The following is a 26,047-nucleotide window of genomic DNA, read 5'->3' as shown; positions in this document are numbered from 1 at the left end:
ACTGTTTTGAACAGCAAGAAAACATGCATCCAGTCCCTTAATTATTCAAGATTATTCAGCCCCTTGTTGTTGTTGTACTTCTGTATGGTAATGTTGCCAGTTAGGTGAACCATTTATTGGTGTTTTTGAGACCCCGTAGTGAAGATTAGTGTTTACAGGAAGGACACTGAACTGCACCTCTTTCCATTCTTGACCCCTTTGTGTTGGACGGATACATCCACACATGCCATTCTCTTCCTCTCTCACCCTCTCTTTCTCTTACCAGAAAAACCCGCAGGGCAAGGACAGGTTTGCTGTGTTTGAGTATCTGTGATGAAGACTTTGTCTAAAGGAATGCATTTTTAACACATTTCACAGTACTTTCCACTTCTGTAATCCTGAGTGAATAATTCAACGGTGAAGACTCAAAAGATCCTAAAAGCAAACAGACGTGTTTTCACATGATAAGGTAAAAGGATAAAAATGGCAAATGTATTTCCACTGTCATCTCCAAGTATGGAAGATAATTAGCTTTATTTATATTGGGTACAATTAAAACAGTGGACAATATCTCATATTTGTTAGTTTTAGACACAAGAATTGTGGGGAAAGGAAAATATGTGTATGAGGGTGTAATGTTATAATAAAAATCTAATTTGGTCATTTCCTGGTCTTAAAAGGAAGTTAAAACTATCTCAAACACCACAAATTTTACAGTGTCATCATTTATTTAACAGACTAAGCCAGAATGAACAAGCAGTGCATGAAAAACTGAGTCCACCCCACGATTCATGACTTCATGTTGTCAGTCTCTGACATCATTGTGGAGGAATTTTGTTCCACTCTTCTTTAGTGTTGCTTGACTTCATTCAGGTTTGCAGCATTAATTTATACACAGCTCTCTGAAGGTCCCACCTCAGGATTTCAATCAGGTTGGGGTCTGGATTGCAATGAAGGTGGACAGATATTTGTCCATAATCTTTCTCTCTGTAGAAGAATTAACTTGATTGTTAACAGCCTAATGACCCTTCCCAGATTGATGGGCAGCAAAAATTGCTTTTCTAAGGGTGCACTCACACTGGTGCTGTTTGGTCCGTTTTAAACAAACCCTGGTCTGCTTCCCTGAATAGTACAATTCTTTTGAAGTAGTGTGACTCTGGTCTGCTTGTTGCTTGCTTAAGATCAGTGTTTCTCAATCCAGGTCCTCAGGTCCCACTGTCCTGCATGTTTTAGATGAGTTCATACTCCCACACACCTGATTAACAAACTTCCCCATCAAGTTCTTAGCAAAGGTGTGTTAAAGTAGGGTTTCTATCTTAAACATGCAGGGCAGTGGGTCCTGAGGACTACGATTGAGAAACACTGCTTAAGATGAACAAACTGGCGGAGAGGAAAGGATATCTGTTTCTGGTCTGGGCTGACTGGTGAGCCATGTTTTCCTCTTCTTCCTGCCTTGTTTCTTCTTGGTCAGTGGTCATTTCGGGGTATATCGCCCCCTGGTGAGCAGTTGTTGTAAATGTGTGACATTGTTCGGGCAGTTTGATTAAAGTGCAGTGTGAAAGCAAACCAAACAAAAGGAAGGTGTTAACATTTCCAGAATTCCTCACCCAGTTGAATCAAGTTCCCTGGACTGTGAATGCACCCTAAGATAATTGCTCGTTCCTCCTTGGCATTTTGTTAAAGTAAACTTATATTATGCAAAACTTCTACTTTTATAGAGGCACAAACAGTTGCTTAAGATCAGTTTATCAATTGCTTTGAATTAGTAGCATCTGGTCTATATTCCCTATCTTAATTCCTAGGGAAACAGAAGGATGTACATTTACGGCCAGTAAATGTACATCCTTCTGTTTCTGTACATCCTTCCACTTTATTAGATACACCTGAACTGATCATTAACACAAATATCTAATCAGCCAATCACATGGCAGCAACTCAGTGCATTTGGTATTGTACACATGGTCAGGACGACTCCATGAAGTTCAAAATGAGCATAAGAATGAGGAAGAACGGAGATTTAAGTTACTTTGAATGTATCATGGTTGTTGGTCTGAGTATTTCAGAAACTGCTGATCTACTGGGATTTTCACACACAACCATCTCTAGGGTTTACAGAGAATGGTCTGAAAAAGAGAAAAATGAGCAGAAGTTGTCTGGACCAGAATGTCTGGTTGATGTCAGAGGTCAGAGACTGGTTGGAGATGACAGAAAGACAACAGGAGGTCAATTAAGCACTGGTTCCAACCAAGATCTGCAGAACAGCATCTCTGAACAACACATCCAACCTTGAAGCAGATGGGCTACAGCAGCAGAAGACACACCGGGTGCCTCCTGTCAGCTAAGAACAGGAAACTGAGGCTACAATTCACACAAACCATTACATGTTGCTGACCATGTCCATCCCTTTATGACCACAGTGGAGCATCTTCTGATGCTACTTCCAGCAGGATAACGCACCATGTCACAAAGCTCAGATCATCTCCACCTGCTTTCTAGAACATGACAATGAGTTCACTGGACTCCAACGGCCTCCACAGCCACCAGATCTCAGTCCAGTAGAGCAGCTTTGGGATGTGGTGGAACGGGAGATTCTCATCATGGATGCAGCCGACAAACCTGCAGCAACTGTTTGATGCTGTCATGTTGATATGGAGAAAAACCTCTGAGAAAGGTTTCCACTGCCTTTTTGAATCTATGACACCAAGAATTAAGGCAGTTCTGAAGGAAAAATGCCTTTAATCTGGCACTAGTAAGATGGATCTGAGAATTGTTTTTCAAAAGGTTTCTGCTTTATGACTTGATTTGATACTGTATTTATCATATTTTAAGACCTAGTAAAAGCACAATAATTTCCTTGCAATGTCATTAGTTATGTAAAATATTACAATAAAAATGATAAGCTTTCTCTTTTACATGACTATCACCTACTGAAAATGACTCCAATATTTTCCTACTGACAACTACTAAAACCTTTCATACTTGTATGCTACAACTGCTAGTTTTGTCTTGTTGAAATACTGTCACTGCTGTAAATGTTTACTAGGTATAGCTTCCTGCTCTGTAATCTTTTTATTATTCATTAGTCTCAATCTGTCTAGTGCAGGCTACAACCAGCTATCTGTTGATGCACCACAGTGTCATTAATGGATGAAATGTAAGCATGGAAGGAATTCTGTCTGGTTTAGGAATCAGATTGGGACTAGGCCTGGGTTACTCTCTCTGGCTGTGTTGGTGCTCAGACCCTGAAATCCCTGCTGACTGGATGTCTGGTGGAGAGGGTGCAGACAGCCGACACTAATCCGGCCTCTCAAACACAGAAACAAACACACACAGGCATGCGCTCTGCAACACACATGCAAGTCGTGTTTCATATGCAGGCAATTCATCATGTGATGTTGGGGGTTGATATCCTGAATGCAACGGTGTCAGCTGTTTTGTTGGTTTTTAGGCTGTTTTCTTTCTAAATGAAACAGTAAATGGTGCTTGAAGGGATCGAACTGCTGATCTGTGTGCTTTTTAATGAAATTTAAATTAAAGCTCTTCCCCTAAATTGGATTAATAACTTGACTGCATATAAAATTCACATAAATATGCATATAGGCTACATATGCATGATTATTTGAGCCATTACTGACAAATGTATGAACATTTTTGACATGAAAACTGGAATTTGTAACCAATGACATCTTTTAAAAATGCTGAGAAGATAACTATTTATTCAAAAGGTACTATTTGGATGTTATTTATTTATGTTTTTAACTGAATACACGCCGGATGTTGATGTGATTAAAACAGATCAGCTGAACCAACAGACAGATTTGCGTATGCTTCAGACAGACAGACATACAGACAGGCAGACAGTGGATGCTGCTGCTGCTCTGGTAACCCCTCACCTACATCATCCTTTTGTGCACGGCGCGCCGTAGGCTGATATCTCTGCGCTTTGCCCAGCTGTCACCCCCGGCATTGGTCCACCAAGCAGACACACGTAGGCGCGTATCCGACCAACCCCCTTTTTCCTCCGGCAGACTGTAGAGCCGGCGACCGGCGGGACAGCCAAGCAGCCACGACCCGCTGCTGCAAACTCGGACCGGACAGGCAGGACCACAGGTCCACACGGACAGAGTAAGTAAAGAAAAATATTTTTCAACCCAATCGGAGGCGGGTTTGTGTTGCAGGAAAGACGGTAAAAACACAGTTTCCTTCATGGCGGTGTGGTAGGGGGAGGGAGCGGGGGTGTTCCTCCTGATCTCAATCTGCGTTGCCGGGTGGAGATCAGTGGAGGTACTTGGGGAATGATGAAACTGACTTAAGGGTAATTTAACCGAAACACGTAATATAATTCAGGTATCAAACGGAATCCAACTTTGCATGTATTTTTTAATATGTATTTTTGTTTAATTTTCTAAGTACCTCATTTCAGGCTCAATCATCTTGTACATTAAATAAAAGAAACCCGGCTATAATTATGTGTGAACCTTGATTAGGCATTTAAAATATGACCTACAGTATATCGCATCTTCTCCCATACTACATGAGCTCGGAGATGACGTTATTTTTGAGCTTGTGTTGTGTTGTAATACTTTTCCCATATACCGCAATTCCATCGTTGTATCTGCATTGTCTGGTGTGATTTGATTACAATTCGCCCTTTTCTGTTATTACTTTGTGTTTTCTTTAAAAAAAAAAAAAAAATCGAGTTATTTTCAGCCATATTCCGTCGTCCAGCTCAGTCCCTCCCGGCGAAACTCGTGCCTGAACACGTTGTTAGAAAGGGGGTGTGTGTCTGAAGAAGCAGAGCTCAGCCAATCAGCAACGGCGTTACACCCACACTGTGGCGCTTGTTTACTACCAATACTCGATTCTGATTGGTTTAAAGGTGGGGGAAAATCGGGCTTTGTGCTGCATTTGGAGACGGGGAAAGGAATAGGAGAGTTGAACTTTTTTCGTTCTTTGCAGGTCGTAGTAGATTTTAAAAGAGTAACCAATTACAGCATCTGTGTAAAACCAATGGATTTGAGTGAACTGGGTTATAAAAATGAAATAAAGCCGTTGGTGTCGATAATATACTACCTAAAATAATATGTATGTTGTTTAAAACGTATAATTTAAAAAGTGATGTATGTTAACTCAACGGTTTAGTCATTGTGTTTTGTCAGGTTAACCCAGTTTTTCTTAGATTTTCTACTGTTATAATAATTGACGCACAAATACTGAGAGCAACTAATCTGAATATTTAGGACTGAAATGATTAAACACATCCTTTGATATTTTTCATTTAATTTTACCTTAAAATTATGACAAAAACATGTCCTTCATTTTCCCTGAATTGTAATAGATGAACCCTGGTGGCACTTAAATGTACTTAGAATCTTGGATAAAATACAAAAATAAATAAATAAAAAGATGAATGTAATTTCTGAATATCCTCTATCTGTTATGAACATGTTTTGATCAGCTATGTGATTCTTGCAAAAAACTTACTTTATTTGCTTAGAGGGCTAAAAGCACCATTCAACTTTAGGAACATAGTTAATTATGTATCTTCACTGCTGCAGAGGCCTTGATTTGAGCTTTGAAGTATTTATTCAGGATTATTTCTCTAAGTGATGAATACAGCATCTCCCACATTTTACCTCTACAGGCGACAGGCCCACTCAGATGTCAGATTACGTCTGTGGCATGTGCTATCAGTCATGTGTTTACCTCCGAAGACAACAAACCTACATCAGTATTCCGTTTGGCCGCTATCTAAATCCACTCAGATTTGTTTTTACCCTCGATTCCTCCAATAATTTCCAAACCTCCTGTGGTGTTGTTCCTCTGGGCTGTCAAGATGGTATGAGTGCACGAGTGTTTGCCAACAATCACTTGTCTGCAAAGCTGCCGTCTGTTCAGATCAACATATTTTTTCATTATTCATTCGGTGCATTTTTATCTTTATCCTCATTTTTTTAATGCTTTCAAGAGGGAAGGCGTGCAGATATTCCAACAAGTTGCATAAGGCTGTTTGTGGAGTAGTTTTACATAATATTAATCTCCTAAAAACTGATGTGCTAGGCTACTTTTTATCTCATGTTGGTGTCTTTTTCTGCAGGCAAGTGTGACACTGCTGGGTCCCCCTCACTGTGTGCAGCGGCACCATGGCAGCTATGGGACCAGGGGACAGAGCTGGAGCAGAGACAGGCTGCTCGTTGGGACGACAGGACGCCGTCTCTACAACGAGCAGCAGCAACAGGCCTGACGTGCAGCAGAATCTGGTGAGCTGGCTGAGGGATGAGACTTTACCAGTTTAGTTTTCAGTAATTTGTTTATTCCCAGATAAAATTCTTTCTTGTATAATCATATAAATTCAGTTTCACTTTGATTAAAGCATCTGTTTCCTTCTGGTGGTTTTCCTTTAGTTGTTTTGTGCAAATTAAAAAAAACATAACTAAAAAGGGGACAAAGTTTAGGCCCCTTACTTCTCCGTTAGATGTAACACGGTGCCTGATCCGATGCTGGCAGCAGCTTCTTTTTCGTTCTGTTTCACTGGCAGGTTGTGCCGTCTGCAGGCAGGATGCCACAGATGGACAGGAAATATTCTCTTAGCTGCTTTATACGTGGCAACAGCAAAGCTCAGGCGGAGGGTATCAAAGTCTCATGTAAACAGCTTAACCCAAATAAGGCCTAAACACAGACGGATCCTGTTCATGATTCATCCTGATCTACTGGGAATAACATTGATGTTGAAGTGAAGCAGAACAAGTCAGTAAACTTTCTCTTACTTGAAGTTGCCGTCGCCTGTCTCTGTGTCCAGGCAGAGAAAGCGCTCAAAGACTGTGGGCCTCACAAGAGCAAGACCATGATCTGGGGCAGCCTCGCCGCTCAGAGACAAAACATGACAGCCACGGCTACAGGAGAGGCTCCCTACAGGTGGGAGATGCTGCAGCTCGTTGTGTTACAGCCGTCTCTCTATAAAACAGAGTTAAATTATATTTGGTTCGTCTTTGTCTTCAGCTTCAGGAGTCCAGAGTCAGTGGAGATGGATGAGATCATGGCGGCCATGGTTCTGACCAGTCTGTCCTGCAGCCCTGTGGTCCAAAGCCCCCCACAGACTGATCCTGGACCAGGTCTGACCCAGTTCATTTGTATCAAATATGAAACTGTGAAAAGTTATTTAATTTATGATCATTTTAAAAACTAAAAATAAAGCTTGAGTTGCTGGTAATCCCTGTTTAAAGGGATTCCTTCTTTTTAATTGGTCAAGAGGTCACAATTAATTTAATTGGTAAATCTGCAGCTTAAAATGTTATTAACTTGTTCAATTAATGGATTTTTGGTCCAGATAAATCATCAAAGATGGTTTTCATGGTGTCTAACTAACCTTACAAGGAACTAAACCAAAAGGCTTTCATAGATAATTATAAACGATGGATGCAAACATCTTTAGGAGGGGCAAGAAAATGTTCTTCACAATTTCCAGTTGCTTCAAAAGAAATAAAACCAGCTGTGAAGTACATGTATGAATGAGCTACATGTTCTCCAGAACATCGTTTTCGTTTATCTGTGAAAAGGTTTAGCAGTCTTCTAAGGAGCAGTCTGTCATTGATGAGCCGTGGGCTTTTTAACTCTGCCCACTTTCGATGTGTTGCAAATGATGAATACATTGAATTAAAGTTAAAAAAAACGAAACACTCTGCTAATATTATTTGGGCCCCCATTATTCTGCCTGCAGGGGTTGGGGCCGAAACTGGGGTCTCCAAGGACCAGGTGTTTGATTGGATTGTGAATTTGGTCATTTCAAAGACAAGGCTTTCCTGTGGACTGCAGCATTTTGAGTGCTAATCATTTTCAAAATAATTATTCTGGAAATGATAACATGAGTTGCAAATAGGATATTTAGCCATTTATATTCTCCTTTTATGTTACAAAGCTTATTCCGATTAATGACCCTGCATTATGTTCCCTTTGCCACTCGGTGCCAAGATCTCAGCTCAGGACTTAAACCTTTAACCATCACTTCTTTTTATAAGATCTTGAAAAGAAAATTATTGTGCTCTTACTAGGTCTTAAAATTTCATAAATATAATATCAAATTAACTCACAAAGCAGAAACCTTTTAAAAACAATTCTCAGATCCATCTTACTAGGACCATGTTGGACCCCATTTTTCTTTTAGAACAGCCTTCATTCTTGGTGTCATAGATTCAACAAGGTGTAGGAAACATTCCTCAGAGGTTTTCTCCATATTGACATGACAGCATCACACAGTTGCTGCAGGTTTGTCGGCTGCATCCATGATGAGAATCTCCCGTTCCACCACATCCCAAAGCTGCTCTACTGGACTGAGATCTGGTGACTGTGGAGGCCGTTGGAGTCCAGTGAACTCATTGTCATGTTCTAGAAAGCAGGTGGAGATGATCTGAGCTTTGTGACATGGTGCATTATCCTGCTGGAAGTAGCATCAGAAGATGCTCCACTGTGGTCATAAAGGGATGGACATGGTCAGCAACATGTAATGACGTGTGTGAATTGTAGCCACAGTTTCCTGTTTATAGCTGACAGGAGGCACCCGGTGTGGTCTTCTGCTGCTGTAGCCCATCTGCTTCAAGGTTGGATGTGTTGTGTGTTCAGAGATGCTGTTCTGCAGATCTTGGTTGGAACCAGTGCTTATTGGACCTCCTGTTGTCTTTCTGTCATCTCCAACCAGTCTCTGACCTCTGACATCAACCAGACATTCTGGTCCAGACAACTGCTGCTTACTGGATATTTTCTGGTCTTCAGACCATTTTGTGTAAACCCTAGAGATGGTTGTGTGTTTAAATCCCAGTAGATCAGCAGTTTCTGAAATACTCAGACAACGACCTTGACATGTTTAAAGTCACTTAAATCTCCTTTCTTCCTGATTGTGATGCTCAGTTTGAACTTCTGAAAGTCGTCTTCACCACGTCTACATGACTTAATGCAGTGAGCTGCTTCCATGTGATTGAAATTGAATAAGTACCTATTAAAGTGGCCGAAATATGTAAATAAAAACAGAATAGCATTGTTTACAAATCTCATGAACCTCTGTCCATCTTTACTCCCGAGAGACTCTGCCTCTCTGAGGTGCTCTTTTCATTCCCAGTCATGTTACTGATCTTTTGCAAGTTTACTTAATTAGTTACAACATGCTCCTTTTAACAGTTTCTTCTCAGAAAATATAGAGATTTTAGAGTCCCAGCTGGTTTTGTATGCTTAAATGTTTTGTAATAGTATTACAACAGCGACCAAACAAACAGTTAAATCCAATCTTCATGAAGCTTTAGGCCAGAGCCTGACTGTGTGTTCCACTTCTTACTTGTGTTATTTTAAAGGTCCAAAAACAGTCTGTACATACTCAAGTTTTTAAGAATTATGGCCCATTTTTTCTTTCTTTTTATAGTTTGTTTTCTTTGCCTCTATTCGATAGTGACAGTTAGTGAGCAGCAGGAAAGCGGAGACAGAGGAAAGGGGATGACATGCAGCAAAAGGCCCAGGACCAAATGGAAACTGGGTCGCTGCCTCAAAGACTCAACTTCTCCACATTTTGTACACGGTGCACACGACGGTGCCCGTCCCTGTGGCTAGGTGAGCCACAGGGACGGGCACTAAAAATGACAGTATTTACCTTTTTTAGCTGTGTAGTCAATAAAATCACATAATGTGTTTTTATTACTCTTTCTCATCTTTCATTCATTTTATGATTTACAGGCACTGATAGTTAGCTTAGGCACAAAAAGTAAGGAAATGAGTGTTTGGCTGATTTTTTTTTTTTTTTTTTGTAACGATAATTGTTAGCAATAAATCATGTACTGTTAGAAAGCCTGTTCATTGCTCTTTTATTTATTTATGTATTTGGCTCTAGTGGCTTTTAATCGACAGTTGTTTGGCTGGAAAGGGGGTCAGAGAGAGCAGGGAATGACATGCCAAGGGCCCCAAGCCGGAAATCAAACCTGGGATGACTGTGTTGAGGAGCTGCTTGGGGCAGCTGCTCAACCAGTTGAGTTAAACACCTTGTTTTCCTTTTAAATGGAGCCACATTTGTAAGGAAAATGCATTTGTGTGATGAGTTGAGTATGTGGGTTGCACCCATGAAAAACTTACTAAATCTTCACTGCCAATAACAAACAGCTGATTCTACTATTGACTCTTGTTTTGAGCTTCCCAGGTGCTGCTAATCTGGTGTCTGATTATCAGCAGCTACGAGCATTGATCCTGCTACAGGGGTCAGATGGGATTATAGGGTCAAAGTGTGGAGAAGACGTGGAGAACATTATGCTGATTGCTGCACAGTGTGGGACGGCACCTCCCTCACTGGAAAAACAAGGCTTGTCAATATTGGAGGAAATCTCAATGCAGAGAGATGTGGAGGTGAAATTCTGCAACCAGTAGTGATCAAATATCCACAGTCTGGGACTGAACTATATCTTCCAAGATGACAAAGCTTGCCCCCACAAACACCTCCAGAATTCGGGTGTGGAGAGGGTGAAATAACCTGCTCACTTTTTCACTGTGAACTCGACACTCGTAGGATTGGGTGTACTGTTGGTACCAGAGTGGCTAACCGGTGACAGATGCTGGTAGAAGAATGGGATGCCATCCCACAGCTGAGGATGAGGTACCAGGATGTTGGGGGTGTGTTTGGTTCTTCAACATGACATTGAAGCTTGCGTTTGTTAAATGAAGAAACTATTAAATTGCCAGTATGACTTATTTGTTCAGACTTCAATCATCCAGTCCAGTAAACGACACCAAACCAGAGTCGATAGCAGAATCAGCAGTTTGGCAGAGAAGATGTGGCCAGTGTTTTTTCATTGGTACAACCCACAAACGCAACTCTCCTGCTCATCTCATTAATGCATTTTCTTTAAAAACATAGCTCCATTTAAAGGGGAAATAAACTTTCTAACAGAATCAGACTTAATACCAAAGAGCATTGTTAAAAAAACAAACACTAATTTTCTTACTTTTTGCTACTTTGGATTTACTCCGTTCTGATGTAGTTCTAAAAGAAAAATTTGACATCTGCAATTAGCAGTTAACCCATTCGCCCGAGTAAAAATAGATTGTTGTTATTATCAGTGCAGTAAAGAAAATTGCAGTTAGCTGGGAACTGAGTAAAAAGTAAGTAAAAAGAGCTGCAGTCCCCCTGTATGGCCCGGTCGGGGGGGGGGGGGCAGCCCCTCCTGGCCTGTCTTGCCCTGGGGGACCTCCTTGGGAGCGGTGGTGCCTGATGCCACTAGAGGCTCAACATCCAGAGGGAAGTTTGCTTGGGGGGAGGGAGGGGGGATGGGGTTGCTTGGGGCTCGCTGTCCTCTGGTCCACCTGGGGTGTCCCCCACGGGGCATGGTGGGTGGGTTATGTGTGACGGGATTGTGTGATGGTGAGTGCTTGTGGGTACAGCACAGGGGAGGGTGTGAGTGTGGGGTTATATGGGGTGCAGATATGGGGGGGGGAGGCACCCTGGTTCCCGGGGTGTGCGGCTGGAACATCGGGGGGGCCTGGTCCTCCTAGGCATGTTGCGGGCCCTCTGCCTTTGGGGGGGTGGGGCAGCAGCCTCTGGGCTCCTGGGGCCCTGGGTCCTTCGCTTGGGCTGCCCTGGGTGGCCGGTCCCTGGCGGGGCCGGCGGCTGTCCATCTTGGCCCACTGGGACTTGTGCCCCAAGACCATGGGGGGCTCTTGCTGGGGCTCTCCTCTGCTGCCCTTCGGGTGGGGCTGGAGTCGTCTTCGTGGTGGGGTAGCTTGGGTTAGTGCTCCGGGGCTGCTGCTGAGGGCCCGGGTCTCTGGGCTACCCTGTGCTGCCTCTGGCCTCCGTGGAGGCGAGGTCGCATTTGCACAATCTCACTCACCACTCTTCATCACTGATCACTACTTCTTATTCCTCATGCTCTGCATGCTGACACAGTCACTGAGTTGTCCAGTGGGTTTTTATACTAAGAGATAATTTTTTTTTTTTATTTTTCCTGTGAGTTAGTATCTGGTCGCTGTTATGCTACTTTCATGATGTCTTTTTGATTTGGTTATTATTTAAAAACTCTTAATGACTAGCAGCTTTGTTTGTTTTTGCTTGTTTTGTGTGTGTGTGTGTGTGTGTGTTTTGTTTTTTTTTAAAGTTGTAGGACATTTCTGGTGTGTTCATGTACAAGTGTAACAGTCTGGTGATGGTGTGGATTGAACGGTCATTTCCTTCTGTCTGTGATGTTTTTGTCTCCTTTCTTCTTTCCCTTTTGCAACTTTTTGTTATTTTCCATCTTTTTCTGTCCCCTCCGGTCAGGTCCAGCAAGATTACATAGATTCTGTGATTCAAAGTAAATAAATAAATAAATGAATCAGATTATCAAGAGGAGCCTTACCCATAGGCCTCCTCTTGGCATAGCAAATTTGTTCAGCACGATACAGCAGCCAGATTATCATTTTGCTTGCTATGATGCTGGAAAGGAGAGATAAAAAAAAAAAAAAGAGCTGCAGTCATGGTAAAGCTGTCTTTGAAAATAGATCCAGGTCATAAGTTTGGCAGCAGTGCGTGAAACCTGCTGTTCTCTGTGGGATGCACAGAGGAAGCAGCAGGCAGCTGAGTCCCAAACACACTGCAGCTACTTCCATCTCAAAGCGGAGCAGAGTGTCGGATTTGGCTTAGTGCAGCTCTGTGGCAGACACTATGTGAGATTTCAGTTTCTGAAAGCTAAACTGTGGATGTGATTCACCTTCCTCTAGCTGGCTCATCATCATCGGTTGACATGGAGAGCGGTGGCGGCGAGCTCTCAGACAGTGGCAGCAGCGGCTACTGGAGCTGGGACCACGGCAACGGGAGCCCCACCCCCTCGCCCTCTATCACTGAGATAGACAGCAGTCCTGATGAAGGCCTGCACATGGAGCGGGAGCAGGGAGAGGAGCAGACTGCCAAAAAGCTAAAGGTAGATGTCTGTTTGTGTGGATGAAAACTGCTGCCTCAGAAGCCTCGAATGTGGAAGCGGGAGACTCATCACCTCTCTGTGTTTTCTGTCCCCTCCCCACAGAGTTCTTTCAGAAGTGTGTATAAGTGTCTGTGGCCCAGTTGTGGCAAAGTGCTTACATCTTCAGTTGGGATTAAAAGACACATCCGTGTGATGCATCTGGGGTAAGCTGACTCCTTCAATGTTTTGACCTCATGTACAGTCAGTTTAATTTTTTGAAGGATGGATGACAGTAGAACTGTTTTGTCTAAAAAGCACCTTTTTGTTAAATCAGGGACTAAATAACTGAGGGAAAGAGGGAGCATCAGTTTTCATCTTTAAAGATGGGCCCTGCCCTCTAATCCCTTTACCTCTAGGGTGAGAATGCTCCCCTCACTTCCAACCAGAAATAAAAACACCAAGACTAAAAGCCACGAAGATTTAGTTTGAGTTTGTTTTGTGTTTCCATTTTTGTATCTTGTAGGTGTTTTTGCATCCTTTTATTTTACCTCTGGTCCTATAGCGTCTCTTTATAATTTTTTGATCCCATATACACAATCCCTGTCCAGTTCTGGTTGTTTTGTACATCCTCTTGTCTTGCTTTTAAATACTTTGTATCTGTCAGGTGGTATGGCACTTATTTATAAGCATTCTGTTTCTTTATTATGGCCATTTTTATGTCTCAGTTTGATTGTGTCTCATTTTGGTGATCTTCTGTGCCATATCTTTCATTTTGCACCATCTTTTTTCTCAGTTTGATCATCTTGGTGCCTCCAGATTATATTTATTGTAATGTGTGCTAATTCGAAGAGGTCCCAGCAATTACATATGAGCTCATTTGAGCTAAGATATGCTGTCCTACAGAGCATACATATTAAATTTTCAGGGAAATATACATATATTCTGTGATAAGCTCCAGAAGATGGCTGATGTGTGAAAAAGTAAGTTCATACTCTTATGATTCTGATACAACTTCAGATGAACAACAAATTTTGCCCTATTATATCATTATGTTAACAAAAACTAAGCCAAAATTTAAATGCAATGTGTGACAAACTAAGTACAGCCTTACTGCCTACATAGGAGTTAGGAGGGTGAAAAGCAGCCAGGTGATGCTGATGAAATGCAGTAGATTCAGTGATCTCCTCTATAACATCGCAAGTTTAGTCAACTTGCTGTTCTGCAGCATTCAGGTGTGTTAACACAAAGTCAAAGAGGAAAGATGGGTTATAACTCTTATTTCCAAACTATGTGGAGTGGAAAACAATCGGGGAAGCTGCCAGTTGAGTTGATGCCCAAGCCAGTTCACTCCAAGGTCAGAAAAACTGAAAAAAAAAAAACCTCAGAGATACATCTCATGGTACATTCACACCAGGACTGTCTGGGGAACGTGGAACCAATTTAGCACCTTCCTTTGGTTTGGTTTGCTTTCACACTGAACTTTACTCAAGTGGAACAAAGCATCTGAAGAACATCACACAGTAGTAAGAACTAAGGTGATATTCCCTGAAAACAACCACTGACCAAGGAGAAAAAAGAAGAAAATTTGGCTAGTTGATTGGCCCGGACTGATAATGGCTTATTCCCAGCAGGTAAACATTAGAACAGTAATAAAGTAATGCAGCCTTTCAGGTTTAACTTTGATGTTTAAACCTAACACAGCTTTCACAAGACTCCTGTATGAGCAGCAGGAGAAGCAGCCAGACATCACCTCTAGATGCTTCGTTTGTTTCCACTCTGCAAGAAAACTTCACTTACATGTGAACTGAGACCCCTGATTCTCTGGTCTGCACCAGAGTTCGAATGAACGTTCACACTGCACCAAACAGCACCAGTGTGAAAAGTGTCCTCAGACTCTAGAGGCTTCAGTTAGCATGTTGAATGTTAAAACTCATGACAGTACAAATAGACACAGAGGGCATGGCTTGTTAGGATAGATTACTAGGAGAAAGCTTCTTTCCAAAAAGAAAGCAATGTCACAGCTTAGGTTTGCAAAGCTGCAACTGAACAAACCACAAAACATCCTTTTGCCAGATCAGACCAGGGTGGAGATGTTTGATGGTAATACATAACATCACATTTGGTGGAAGCCAAACACATTATATCAACACAAACACCTCATACCAGCTGTCAAGCATGGTGGTGGAAGGATGATGATCTGGGCTTGTTCTGCAACCACAGGATCTGGACACCTTATAGTCACTGAGCGAACCATGAACGCCTCTGTAAACCAGTATTCTAGAGTTAAATGTGAGGTCATCTGACAGCTAAATCTTGGCTGAAACTGGGTCATGTAACAGGACAAAGACCCCAAACACAGCAGCAGATCTACGACAGAGTGACTGAGAAAGAAAATAATCAAGGTGTTGAAATGATTCCAAGTCCAGACCTCAACCTGACTGAAATCCTGTGATGGGACTTTCAGAGAGGTGTCGATAAACCAGTTCTACAAATCTCAATGAACTGAAACAAAGTTGTAAAGAAGTCGACCAAAATCCCTCCACAATGACGTGAAACTCTGATGTCATACAGAAACCAGTTAATTCCAGTAATTCCCACTAATGTGTTGTTCATTTGAGGGCATATTTTCCTTGTTTAATGACCTGGTGAGGACAGAATCAGAAGAGGGTGTACTTCCTTTTTATAGGACTGTATATCAGCTATACATGTTTAAAGAATTAACCAATCAGCTTACACATCTGAGCAGATTTTTTTAGCCCAGCTTTATATATTATTTAGTGTCGTACCGAGGTATTAAGATTTATGTACCAAACATTATTGCTTGTTAACTGAAAGATCAGCTTGTAGTCCCCTCCAGATTATGCAGTTTTAATGGTGCGCCAAAAATAAAGTATTTTAATCAGGTCTTGAGTTGTGGATTTGATCCACTGGTCACCACTAGTATGTGATGATGTACACCAGTCTGGTTGCGTGTACATTGTTTGACCACTTTCCAGTCTGAAGTGGAGTAGAAACCAGACAGTTTAGCCTTTAAGAACATTTCTCAGCTGCAAAACAACATTAAAAAAACAAGAAGGAAATAAAATTTTCAGATGGTGGAAGAGCTCTGACTTGAAGAGGGAATGCAAGATCTTAAATCTAGGCTGCAGTGAGTGCTGCTTTCAGTGACACTCCAAACACATAATTCACTTTTTTCTCTGTGCAACCACTGGGCTGTCCCTACCACACACACAGCAGTGGATCAGATCAGTCCCAGAGGGAGGAGGACTTCTACTACACCAAGATCTGCTGTGAAACCGTGGAGACCAGTTCTACTGCAGCTCCAGTCCAGCAGGCTCTGGGCCAGGCCTCCTCCACTCATCCCGGCTGGGCCTCTTGTGGTTCCCCTCCAGGTTCAGAGCTCCAGATCCCTCTGGCCCCTAGGCCCAGGTCCAACTCAAGCTCCGGGCCTGGCCCAATCAGGCCCAGTCCACTCAGCCAGTCGGCCCCCAGCAGCTTCTGGCAGATCCATTCTGAGCATCTCTATCAGGTGGGTGCAGCAACATTGGCAAGAAAAATGTGTTTTTTTTAGGTGTTTTAAAACAAAAGTTGTAGTTTGAGTGTAAATTGCAACCTGTCCATCACGTTTACTGAGTTTAAGGTTTAACATGTGTTTTTAAAGTAGGGGGGAAAACATTCCCCTAGGAAATTAGATACCTCTACGTCACCGTTATATGTCATCAGACAAAGCTGCAAGTATCCATGACAACCAAATGGCAACAAACAAAGATGCCGTATCACTTCAATTGCTGGGCTGTGGGCATATTTTTGTGCTTGTCTTCAATAAGACCAAAAAATGAAAGGAGACTTTGTATAATGTTATAATACACACTCAGAAGGCTATGCTGAGGAACATTAGCAGCTTTAGCAAACTAACATTAAATGTTAATTAATGTTATTAATTAGTGGTTAACAATAAGTTGGCATTTTTGACCATTTGATGGGGCTGGAAATAAATGGGCACAAGATGAGAACCAATTTTAAAATCATTTTTACATCCTTATTGATGCTGCATATACATTTATGGGTGTCCTGCCTTCCTTCTGACGCCATCTTTGCTGATGTATTCAGTGTATGTTTGGAAATTTTTCATACGCCTTCGTTTAAAGTGCGGCCTCGGGCCGTCTTTGTTTGGAGATTGTGTGGCCTTCACCCATCGCTCTTCCCCTTTATCTAAAAGAGAATCGAGATAGCCCCTCCCCTTACGTGCAAAACAGAGGGGATGGGCTAATAGGTAAAAATGGGATTCAGCCCAAATCCTAGACTCAGGCTGAGGTGAAGACTTGCCACTTCAGTGACCTTATTGCTGTGATGCAGCGGTGCTAACCACCTCACCACCCTGCAGCCCTATCTACCTTACATGGCCCATTCCTAATTCAAGATTCCTTGATCCTAACTCTACAAAGTATAGCCAAACTTTAACTCATCTATGATGATGGATTTTTGCCATGGCTCAGTGGGTAGTGTGGTCGTCTTGTAGCCTGAAGGTTGCCGGTTCGATCCTCGGCCTGTCAAGCTCATGTAGAAGTGTCCCTGAGCAAGACACCAAACCCCATATTGCTCCTGATGGGTCGTGGTGAGCACCTTGTATAGCAGCTGTGTGTGTGTGTGTGGGTGTGTGTGAATGTGCACTTTAGGTATCATTCAAGGTACAGTAAAGCGCTATATAAACACAGACCATTTACCGTTTATTTACCATTTATTGATATAAGTAGAGCATTCATCTTTTCTGTGCTTTCTGCTCCCTGGTTGCACATGCACCCTTTTGATGCTGCTGCACAGAGTCTATGATCCCATATGGGGTGGTAGTCTAGTGGTTACAGCTGTCTGGAGGACCAGGTGTGCCAACACGGATAGACCTCTGCTCATAATAAAATGTAACTAGTGAGCAATAAAGATTTCTTTCTTTCTAGGATTTTACATAGAAATTTGTTTATTACTTGATTTATTAACATTTTCTTTATGTGGACGCATAGAATATTTTTGTCTATTATATAGTTTTTTTTTTTCTTTTTTTTAAGCTTCATGTGGACCTGTTAAAGTGAAAAGAACTGTATTACCGTAAATACTTCATTTGTTTCCTAGAATTTAGGTTTTGTGGAAGAAGGTAGAATTTTAGGGATTTAAACTATTCAGAGGGAGACTGTACAAGATTTAAATTATTCAATTTTAGTGTATGTAAATCCAAATATAAATTTTTCCCAAACTGAGTTTATTTCAAGTCATTGTAAGTAAAACCAGAGATGGATTATTTTTTTAAATAGAGTAGTTCAGTTGGGGCATTAGTCTCATGTTTCAGAGGTCTTCCTCACCCAGCACCCCCCAGCAGACAGCCGCTCTAACGAGCCAGTGAGCTACAGTGTTGTTTATGCATCACAAAGCAGCACATTTCACTGGTGACCTGCATTTACCCTGAACCGCAGAGCCTGTAAATGGATGCTTTGTGGCAGTGAGAGAGCAAGCTGGCGGCTTGCTCGCTCTCCCAAGAATACTATACTCTCACCAGCCTGCAAAAGGCAGAAAAACACCGTCTGATGTCTTCCAGTGTAGCTGTGCAGCGGTTAGAACTAGATGCATACACACCATTGCCCACTTTCAGCTTCTAAACTTTTTAGAAAATGTCTTCTCTTTTGCGCTTCAATTGTCCTGAATTTCCCCACCGAGGCAGGAATTCTAGTGAGCGTTCTGCCTGTAGAAAAGGTTGGGTTGATTTGTGGGTCAGTGTTGCTGGAGAAGCAGCGTTTCTGTGTGTGTGATGTCTGCTGGCGCCTTGAAATGCCTGACCACAGCTCAGCACTCACATGGGCATTTTCTTCCTCCTGACTTTGGCTATCTCACTGTTAGCAGCTATGGTTAACACAGTGCATGCCTTATGTTTTGTTCTGCACATTTCTTTCCTGTGCTCTCCATCTCGGTGTGTAGCTTGTGCCTTGTTTGTTCAGAGTTGAGCTTTGCAGGAGGAGAAATGGGGAGTGGGGGCAGCTACACAGGAAACGATCATTAAAAGTCTGGCATTTTAGCTGTTTGTTACAGCAGTCGGTTGCAATAACAAGCCTGAAATAGATTATATTTTTTAACAATTTGGCTGTTTAGATGATGTGAGAGGACTGTTTTGTTTCAGCTATGGGAATTTGTGCGTTGGGAGGTAAGTTGTAGTAGCAGTTGTGTTTTCTCTCCTGTACAGTGGTGGTGTATGTCATAGATTAGACTTATTAATTAGAAAAGAAAGAACTTAGATCCATAAAACTTTTCTTATCAGTCATGAGCCCTTCCGAACTCATCATGGCTGCCAACACTGGACTCCTTCCCATCCTCAATCACCTCGACTTGAGTGTAACTTTTAAGACAAATCAGTTATGCGTTGATTTAATTAAACTCTATAAATCACACGATCACTCCTTATAGGTCGTAAGTATCTTTTGATGCCAACATAAAAATAAAGTAACCAAGAAGTCTCATTTCAACGAAATACCACCTGCTTTGTAAATAATAAGTAAATAATACTGGAACAGAGAAAATAAACAAGATCATATATCTGTAAATAAATGCTGATTCTTCTCCAGACCTCATGCTGAGCTGGTTGTTTGAACAGCGAAACTATCTGTAAAAAAGACGGATTTCTGTTTTTTCTCACTTGTATGATGTAACGTTCAGTGAGTTCTGCTGAATGCACCACGTTGTAAAACCGACCCGAATCAAACATAATTACAAAATTGCAAATAACACAATAACATTTCATTTCAATGCTACGTTAAGTTTAACATCTTTTAATCCGAGGATGTCCAGCTCCAGTCCTCAAGTCTCCCTGATCAAATGAAATCACTTTCCTTAACAGCTTGTTGTCAAGTTCTGCCCAAACATGTTGACCCCTCAATCTGATTCAGCTGTGCTGCAGCAGGAAACATCCAAAACCTGCAGGAGAGCAGCCCTCCTCGGCTGAACACCCCTGATTTAACTAAACTACAGAGCATTTACGGTTAGCATTAAAAGCAGGTGGTGAAACATATTTGATGTATTTCCTCCTTTCATAGCAACTGTTTCATGGCTGACAAGCCGTCCTACACAACGATGCTTTATTTTTGTTTTTTTCTGCAACAAAAAAGTGTGACAAGCATAAATTAATCCGCTTGTTTGGAGGGAATAAATTCTTTTTCATAATTACTTTTCCAGTCTAACACAAGCAGCAACGTGCAGATGTTGTTTAACATCTAACTTTTAAGTCTGCAGGTGGAAATTAGCAGCTTTGCTAAAGCCTGGCACCAGACATGTTTCCCTTTGAGGACAATGCATTGCTGATCATGCCCCTGGCAAATGAATGAATTAATTTATATAAATCCATGCAACTCCGGGTTTGTTCCATGTGGAAGTTTCACTGATCAGCCGTTATGGTTCAGACTTAAATCTGTTATGGAAAGTGACAATATTGAGAAATCTTTACAATTAATTAATCGTGGTGTTAAATACAATATAATTAATTGTGAAATGAAGTAATCAGGATATCCATATACACACCCCTGACCTGGTTTAACCCTTTGAGCACATCTCTGTATGAAAACAAAAGAGAACAAACACACACTCACATTTGAGTTGTTTTTTTTAAAAAACAAAAAAGTCTAAGAAAAAAGAAAACCTGGCTAAAGGCTGTAACATACTCCGCAAGAAGTGAGAACTTTTTTCTTGTTCTTGAGGCCACGAGAAGACAGTTCGCAACACATCCGCTGAGCAGAACTTTCTTCTTGTGGGGCTACGAGAAGTTTTGTGTGATTGGTCGAACATTTGAGGTGGGCGTGGTTAATGCGGAAAGGAATGAAGCGTAAAGTTGTGGCTTCACAGGCACGTGCAACGCTGATTATGCAATTGCTGGCTCACTGTCCTCATTGAGAGTTTGTGGATTTTTTCTGGTTGAAACATCAACTAGAGGAGGTGATCCAAAGAGAGATGTACTGGATATTTATACCCAATACTATGATGACAATTAGACTTAATGATGATTTCAGTCTTTATTCATTTCAGTGTTAAAATTTGAAAGAAGAGCGGTATAGAACTGGGAATGGTCTGAGTGATGTGACTGAAACGATTAATCAATCAATCAGCCTTTATTTCTATAGCACCTTCTCATACCCCAGGGTACCCAAAGTGCTGTACAGATAAAATGACAACAAATAAAACATCAAATCACAATAAAACAAGCAGTTTAAAACATTAAAACAGACAGATAAAAATATAATTAAATTAAAAGACCTAGCCTAATGATCCTGCTCTCCAGGGTTAAAAGCTAAAGTAAAGAGATAAGTTTTCAAAAGACATTTAAAATTAATCAAATCTTTGGCAGACCTCACAGATAGAGTTTTGGAGCCACCACGGAAAAAGCTCTGTCTCCCCGAGTGACTAACCGAGTCCTCGGGACTACTAACCTGAATTAATTTTCCGACCACAGTGCCCTACCAGGACGGTGGTGGTGAAGCAACTCGGACAAATAAAGAGGTGCTAGACCATGTAAACATTTAAAAGTCAAGAGTAAGAGTTTAAAAGAAATTCTAAAAGCAACAGGCAGCCAGTGAAGGGATCGCAGCACTGGCGTAATGTGCTCCCGCCGTCTAGTCCCCGTTAGTAAGCGGGCAGCTGAGTTTTGAATCAGCTGAAGACGGCGCAGAAGAGACTGATCAATCCCAGAATAAAGGGAGTTGCAGTAGTCCAGTCTAGAGAAAATGAAAGCGTGAATAACCCTTTCTAGGGCATCACGGGGAAGGTAAGGCTTAATTCTGCTGATAAGCCTCAGCTGATAAAAGCTAGACTGGACTACTGCACAAACCTGCCTGTCAAATTTAAGGTTAGGATCAAATAAAACACCAAGGTTTTTAATAAAAGAATGAATAAATAAGTCCAGGGTACCAATAACGCTGCTGCATCCTGCCAGCAGGTCAGATTTACCAAAAATAATGACCTCTGTTTTTTTGCTGTTTATACACAGAAAATTTCTCTCCATCCAAATTTTAACGTCCTGCAAACACTGTTGAAGATTTTTAACACAATGATCTTCTGCAGATTTAAAAGATAAATAGATCTGAATGTCACCGGCATAACAGTGAAAAGAGACTCTATATTTTTTTAAAATAGATCCCAGGGGAAGCAAGTATAACGAAAACAAAATAGGGCCTAGGATGGAGCCTTGAGGAACCCCATAACTAAGTTGGGCCTCAGAAGAAGAGCAATGCCCAAGATGGACTGAAAAACTTCTCTTTTTTAAATATGACTCAAACCATTTGAGTACAACACCGTTAATTCCTACAGACTGTTGGAGGCGCATTAAAAGAATGTCATGATCCACCGTATCAAAGGCCGCAGTAAGGTCAAGAAGGATTAAAAACAGCAGAGGCTCCAGTATCAGCAGCTAAAAATAAATCATTGCACACCCTAAGAAGGGCTGTTTCAGTGCTATGACACGGCCTAAAACCAGACTGGAATTTTTCATAAAGATCATAAAGTTTTAGATGATCCTGCAACTGATTGACCGATTGGGTGAAGCAGACACCTGTATAACCTTTTTAATGGTTGTATTTATGTTGTGATTGACTTTGCCAGACTTGCTAATAAAGGCTTTGTGCTGAAACGCATTAATGTATATTTATTTGTGGTGAAAACTGAATAAACATTTGGATATTGAGATGTGCTACCCTTTCTTTTAATTTATTTAAAAGTTTATCAGTATATGCGTTACTGGTCAAGACTAAGGCTATGTCCACATGGCACCGAAGCCGGTTCAGGTGTGAAGACGGTGTGAAAGCGGTGGCAAAAACTAGTAGAAAGGCTTCAACATCCCCACGACACCGCTGTAGTACATATTACAGGCTGCGGAGGGCGCTAAAGAGTAACACTCCTAAGCTAGAGCAAAACAACGCATGAGCAGATAAAGGCTCACTGCGTGTTGCAGGAAGTTCACATCGGAAGCAGAGAATAGAATATAGCTGAGGATTCACTGCGAAGCAAAAGAGAAACATTTCTTTGGACTAAAAATGAAGTTGAGCTGCTTCTTTAAAAAATGCTTGACTATAAAGCATAAAAACTTGAGGAAGGGTGGATTGGGAGTCGACGCGTGTTCATCACATTTGCGTCATATCCTCGAGTTGTGCGGCTTCGCTGTGCGCACCGTACCGCAGACGGAAGAGGACTCAAATCTATCCACTTTGGTACCTGGCTTCAGACATGGTTGGTTTCATGGAGGCTAATCCTCTGGCTTTGTGGGGATGAAAGGGTGGTTTGCTAAAATACTTTAGCGATTTTGCTGCAATCCCGCATAAAAACATCCCCACATCATGACACTGCCATCACCATGTTTAACTGCTGAGATGATTTTATGTGGTTTACCACATTATCTTAGGGAAGTTTTGTGTAGTAGTTCCAGTTCCTTCAGCTAATTATCTGTTGAACATTTTTTTTTAAATGAACAAAATGCTCCAAAAATCAGTTTTTTGGTTTTTAATTGTGGCTAAATGTGTTTGGACTAGTGTTTTAAAAAAAATTAAAACAATGGGGAAAACTTAAATTGTTGTCGTCATCATGTCTTCTCTTCTCTACCTCCTTTAGGCCTGTAGTCCTGTCCAGGTATCTGCAGCCCCCAAAAGCCCTTGCAGCCAGGGTTGGACCCCTTCCGCCTCCGTCTCCAGCCACAGTAACCTTCCGGTAGGTCTTCTGCCTGTTATTCTACTGTATCGGCTGGTACAAATAGTGAGGACTGGGTAAAAGTGGAATCGTCCCCCTAAAAAAAGTTTCTGTCTGATCATATTAGATCAGGAAAAAAGCCTTGATAGCACATGAAGAAGCTGGCTGTCACAGAAAAGAGGGAAGTCATGTAGTTAACATGTGTGTCCAAGAAATTCAGAGTGCACTCAGGCTTCCACCAAGCACTTCACACAGATTACACCGACCGCTTACAATTGTGCATTCACACATGTGCAAACCAACACTTTCTGTGTCTCCCTCCCCACACTGCTGCTGCATTTAATGTGTGCTTGTCTCGTCAGATGGTGAAACCTCGCTGCCGGTCTGTCAGTGTCGGGGAACAATGGCTCCAGCAGAACAAGCTGCAGCCGATGAGTGCGTCTCCCTCCCGCACTCACTGCTCCTTCAGGTATTAAAACTTAAACACAGCTCATGAGTCTGCAGCCTCGCTGCAGCAATCTGAACTAAATGCCACACAATCATGGTTACGGCCTAAGTCATGCACCTCTGCATGCTAACATTTGCTAAACTGTAGCATGTTAGCAGTAAAAGTGCAGCTGTGGAAAACTCTGCAGACCTGCTATTAAAAATGACATCTCTTTGGCTCAAACAGGAATTTTTAATACTTTTATGAACCTTACTTTTTGCAGATTGCTCACACGGAGCGCTTATAACCTTATTGTCTTTTTTTTTAATTTTGTTTCAGGAAAGGTCGTGGGGAGGCCAAGAAGTGCCGGAAGGTGTACGGAGTGGAGCGTAAGGATCAGTGGTGCACCGCCTGCCGCTGGAAAAAGGCCTGCCAGCGCTTCCCCGATTAGATATGAAGGCGAGAGAGCCTGAGAGGACAAAAAAATGTAAAACCTGGACAGATGGATGAGTGTGAATAGAGACTTTTATCAAAAAAGAGAATATAAATCAGGGCCTGTGAGCCATGAAGAAAAAGTTCTTTTACGTGTTATCTTTATGGGGTTTTTTTGTTTGTTTGTTTTTTTTATTAATTTTTATTTCTTTCCTCAAGGAATGCAAATGGACTTTTGTGTATCTTTGTATCTTTGATCCTGGAAACTTAAGTCTGCAATGGTGCTGTTGACTGACTTTGACCATGTGATGTGCTAAGCCTACAATACTCTCCTACTTTATCCAAAGGTCATATTACTGCCCCTGTAGCTCCACTGTATTAGACTGCTACTTGGCTGTTTTCTTTATTCAAGTCTTCTCTTCCAGTGGTTACACAGTGGTTATGATGTACATTATATTGTGTATTTTGAGTTATGTATGAGTATTTTCTACTTTTTTTTTTTTTTTTTTGTATCGTCTTGTTTAGCCCGTGTACTGGGCAGAATGGGTTGTCTTTTTTTTAAATGTTTTTTGCACTTTGTTGGAATATTAACTCACAAGAATAAGCTACGTTTGGTTTGACTCAACCAAATTCCTTCCATGAAATTAGTCTCCTTCCTGCCCACATGTTGGCATACGACCAGTATTAATGGTTTTATCCGTGAAGCTTTGGAGTCATGGCAGTGGGGACAAGCATTAGGGGAACGAGTTTGTATTAAAGGACATATATTGTCAAACACAATAAAAAGCACTGAGAGTTTACAATGCTTTTTTTTTTTTTTTTTTGCACGACAGTCCACGAAAGGATAAGCAAACTATTTTATTGTTATTTTTATTATGTACACATTTTGTATGAAGACTCATAACAATGGTAGAGATGTCAAACATGTGGAACGCTAATCACAAAATCCATTGTCTGTGTTAAGTTTCACAGAGAAACACACACACATGCATGTGCACACTTAGACACACTGCAATCACTCGATGCTCGTTAGCTAAAATTATAATATTGTTTAATCAAACACCAGTAAACACTTAAACACTGTAAAGGTGCAAAATGGTGGATTTGAGGAAAATAATGTGATGGCAAAGTTATTTTTTTTATTTTTTACCAAGCAGAAGTGTTGCTTTTACTCTGGTACAGTAGCAATAATCACAGCAGACATGCACAGTTCATCCCATCCTCCTGGTTTTAAATGGTGCATTACGATGGTGAATTCAAGGACAAGGTGCCATTTGACCCTTTTGCTTCAACAACACTTTAAATGATTCAGTTTTTTTGCAGCTGTAGGAAGCTGATAGGTGGGGATGAGGGGAAAATAAGAAGCTAAAAGCAGTGAGAAGTTGGGGAGTAAATGTTACTTTAAACATCAGATATAATGATGGGTTTATTCCATAATTTTGACATGTAGGCAGCAGGTTTGTCAACATACATGGAGCGGATCTTGTTTAAGAGTTGTTTATTTGCAATTTATCTTCTAATATTTGATCATATTGTATGATTTTAAACTACCCACATAAGAGAAATACTTGAAAAATAGTCACTTGTGTCCTATTACACAAAATATTTGCTAATC

At 41.4% G+C, this 26,047-nt stretch overlaps 1 protein-coding gene across 2 annotated transcripts; it reads left to right on the top strand.

Moving 5' to 3' along the window:
• Nucleotides 1-3,990: 3,990 nt before the first annotated feature.
• On the top strand, nt 3,991-25,247 carry znf395b (zinc finger protein 395b). 2 transcript variants are annotated; one of them, XM_041976248.1, is made up of 10 exons: nt 3,991-4,104; nt 6,077-6,239; nt 6,779-6,894; nt 6,979-7,091; nt 12,697-12,896; nt 12,999-13,099; nt 16,113-16,404; nt 23,499-23,594; nt 23,936-24,042; nt 24,340-25,247. In XM_041976248.1, exons 2-10 carry the CDS (start codon nt 6,123-6,125, stop codon nt 24,449-24,451), a joined length of 1,254 nt encoding a protein of 417 aa, XP_041832182.1. In that variant the 5' UTR covers nt 3,991-4,104; nt 6,077-6,122; the 3' UTR covers nt 24,452-25,247. The 2 variants fall into 2 exon arrangements, with proteins under 2 accessions (XP_041832182.1, XP_041832181.1); XM_041976247.1 differs by having other exon boundaries at nt 16,110-16,404.
• The last annotated feature ends 800 nt before the right edge of the window (nt 25,248-26,047 follow it).

Source organism: Melanotaenia boesemani, chromosome 22 (genome assembly GCF_017639745.1).
Source record: "Melanotaenia boesemani isolate fMelBoe1 chromosome 22, fMelBoe1.pri, whole genome shotgun sequence".
Classification (NCBI taxonomy): domain Eukaryota; kingdom Metazoa; phylum Chordata; class Actinopteri; order Atheriniformes; family Melanotaeniidae; genus Melanotaenia; species Melanotaenia boesemani.
This window is presented reverse-complemented; position numbering and strand designations above follow the sequence as displayed.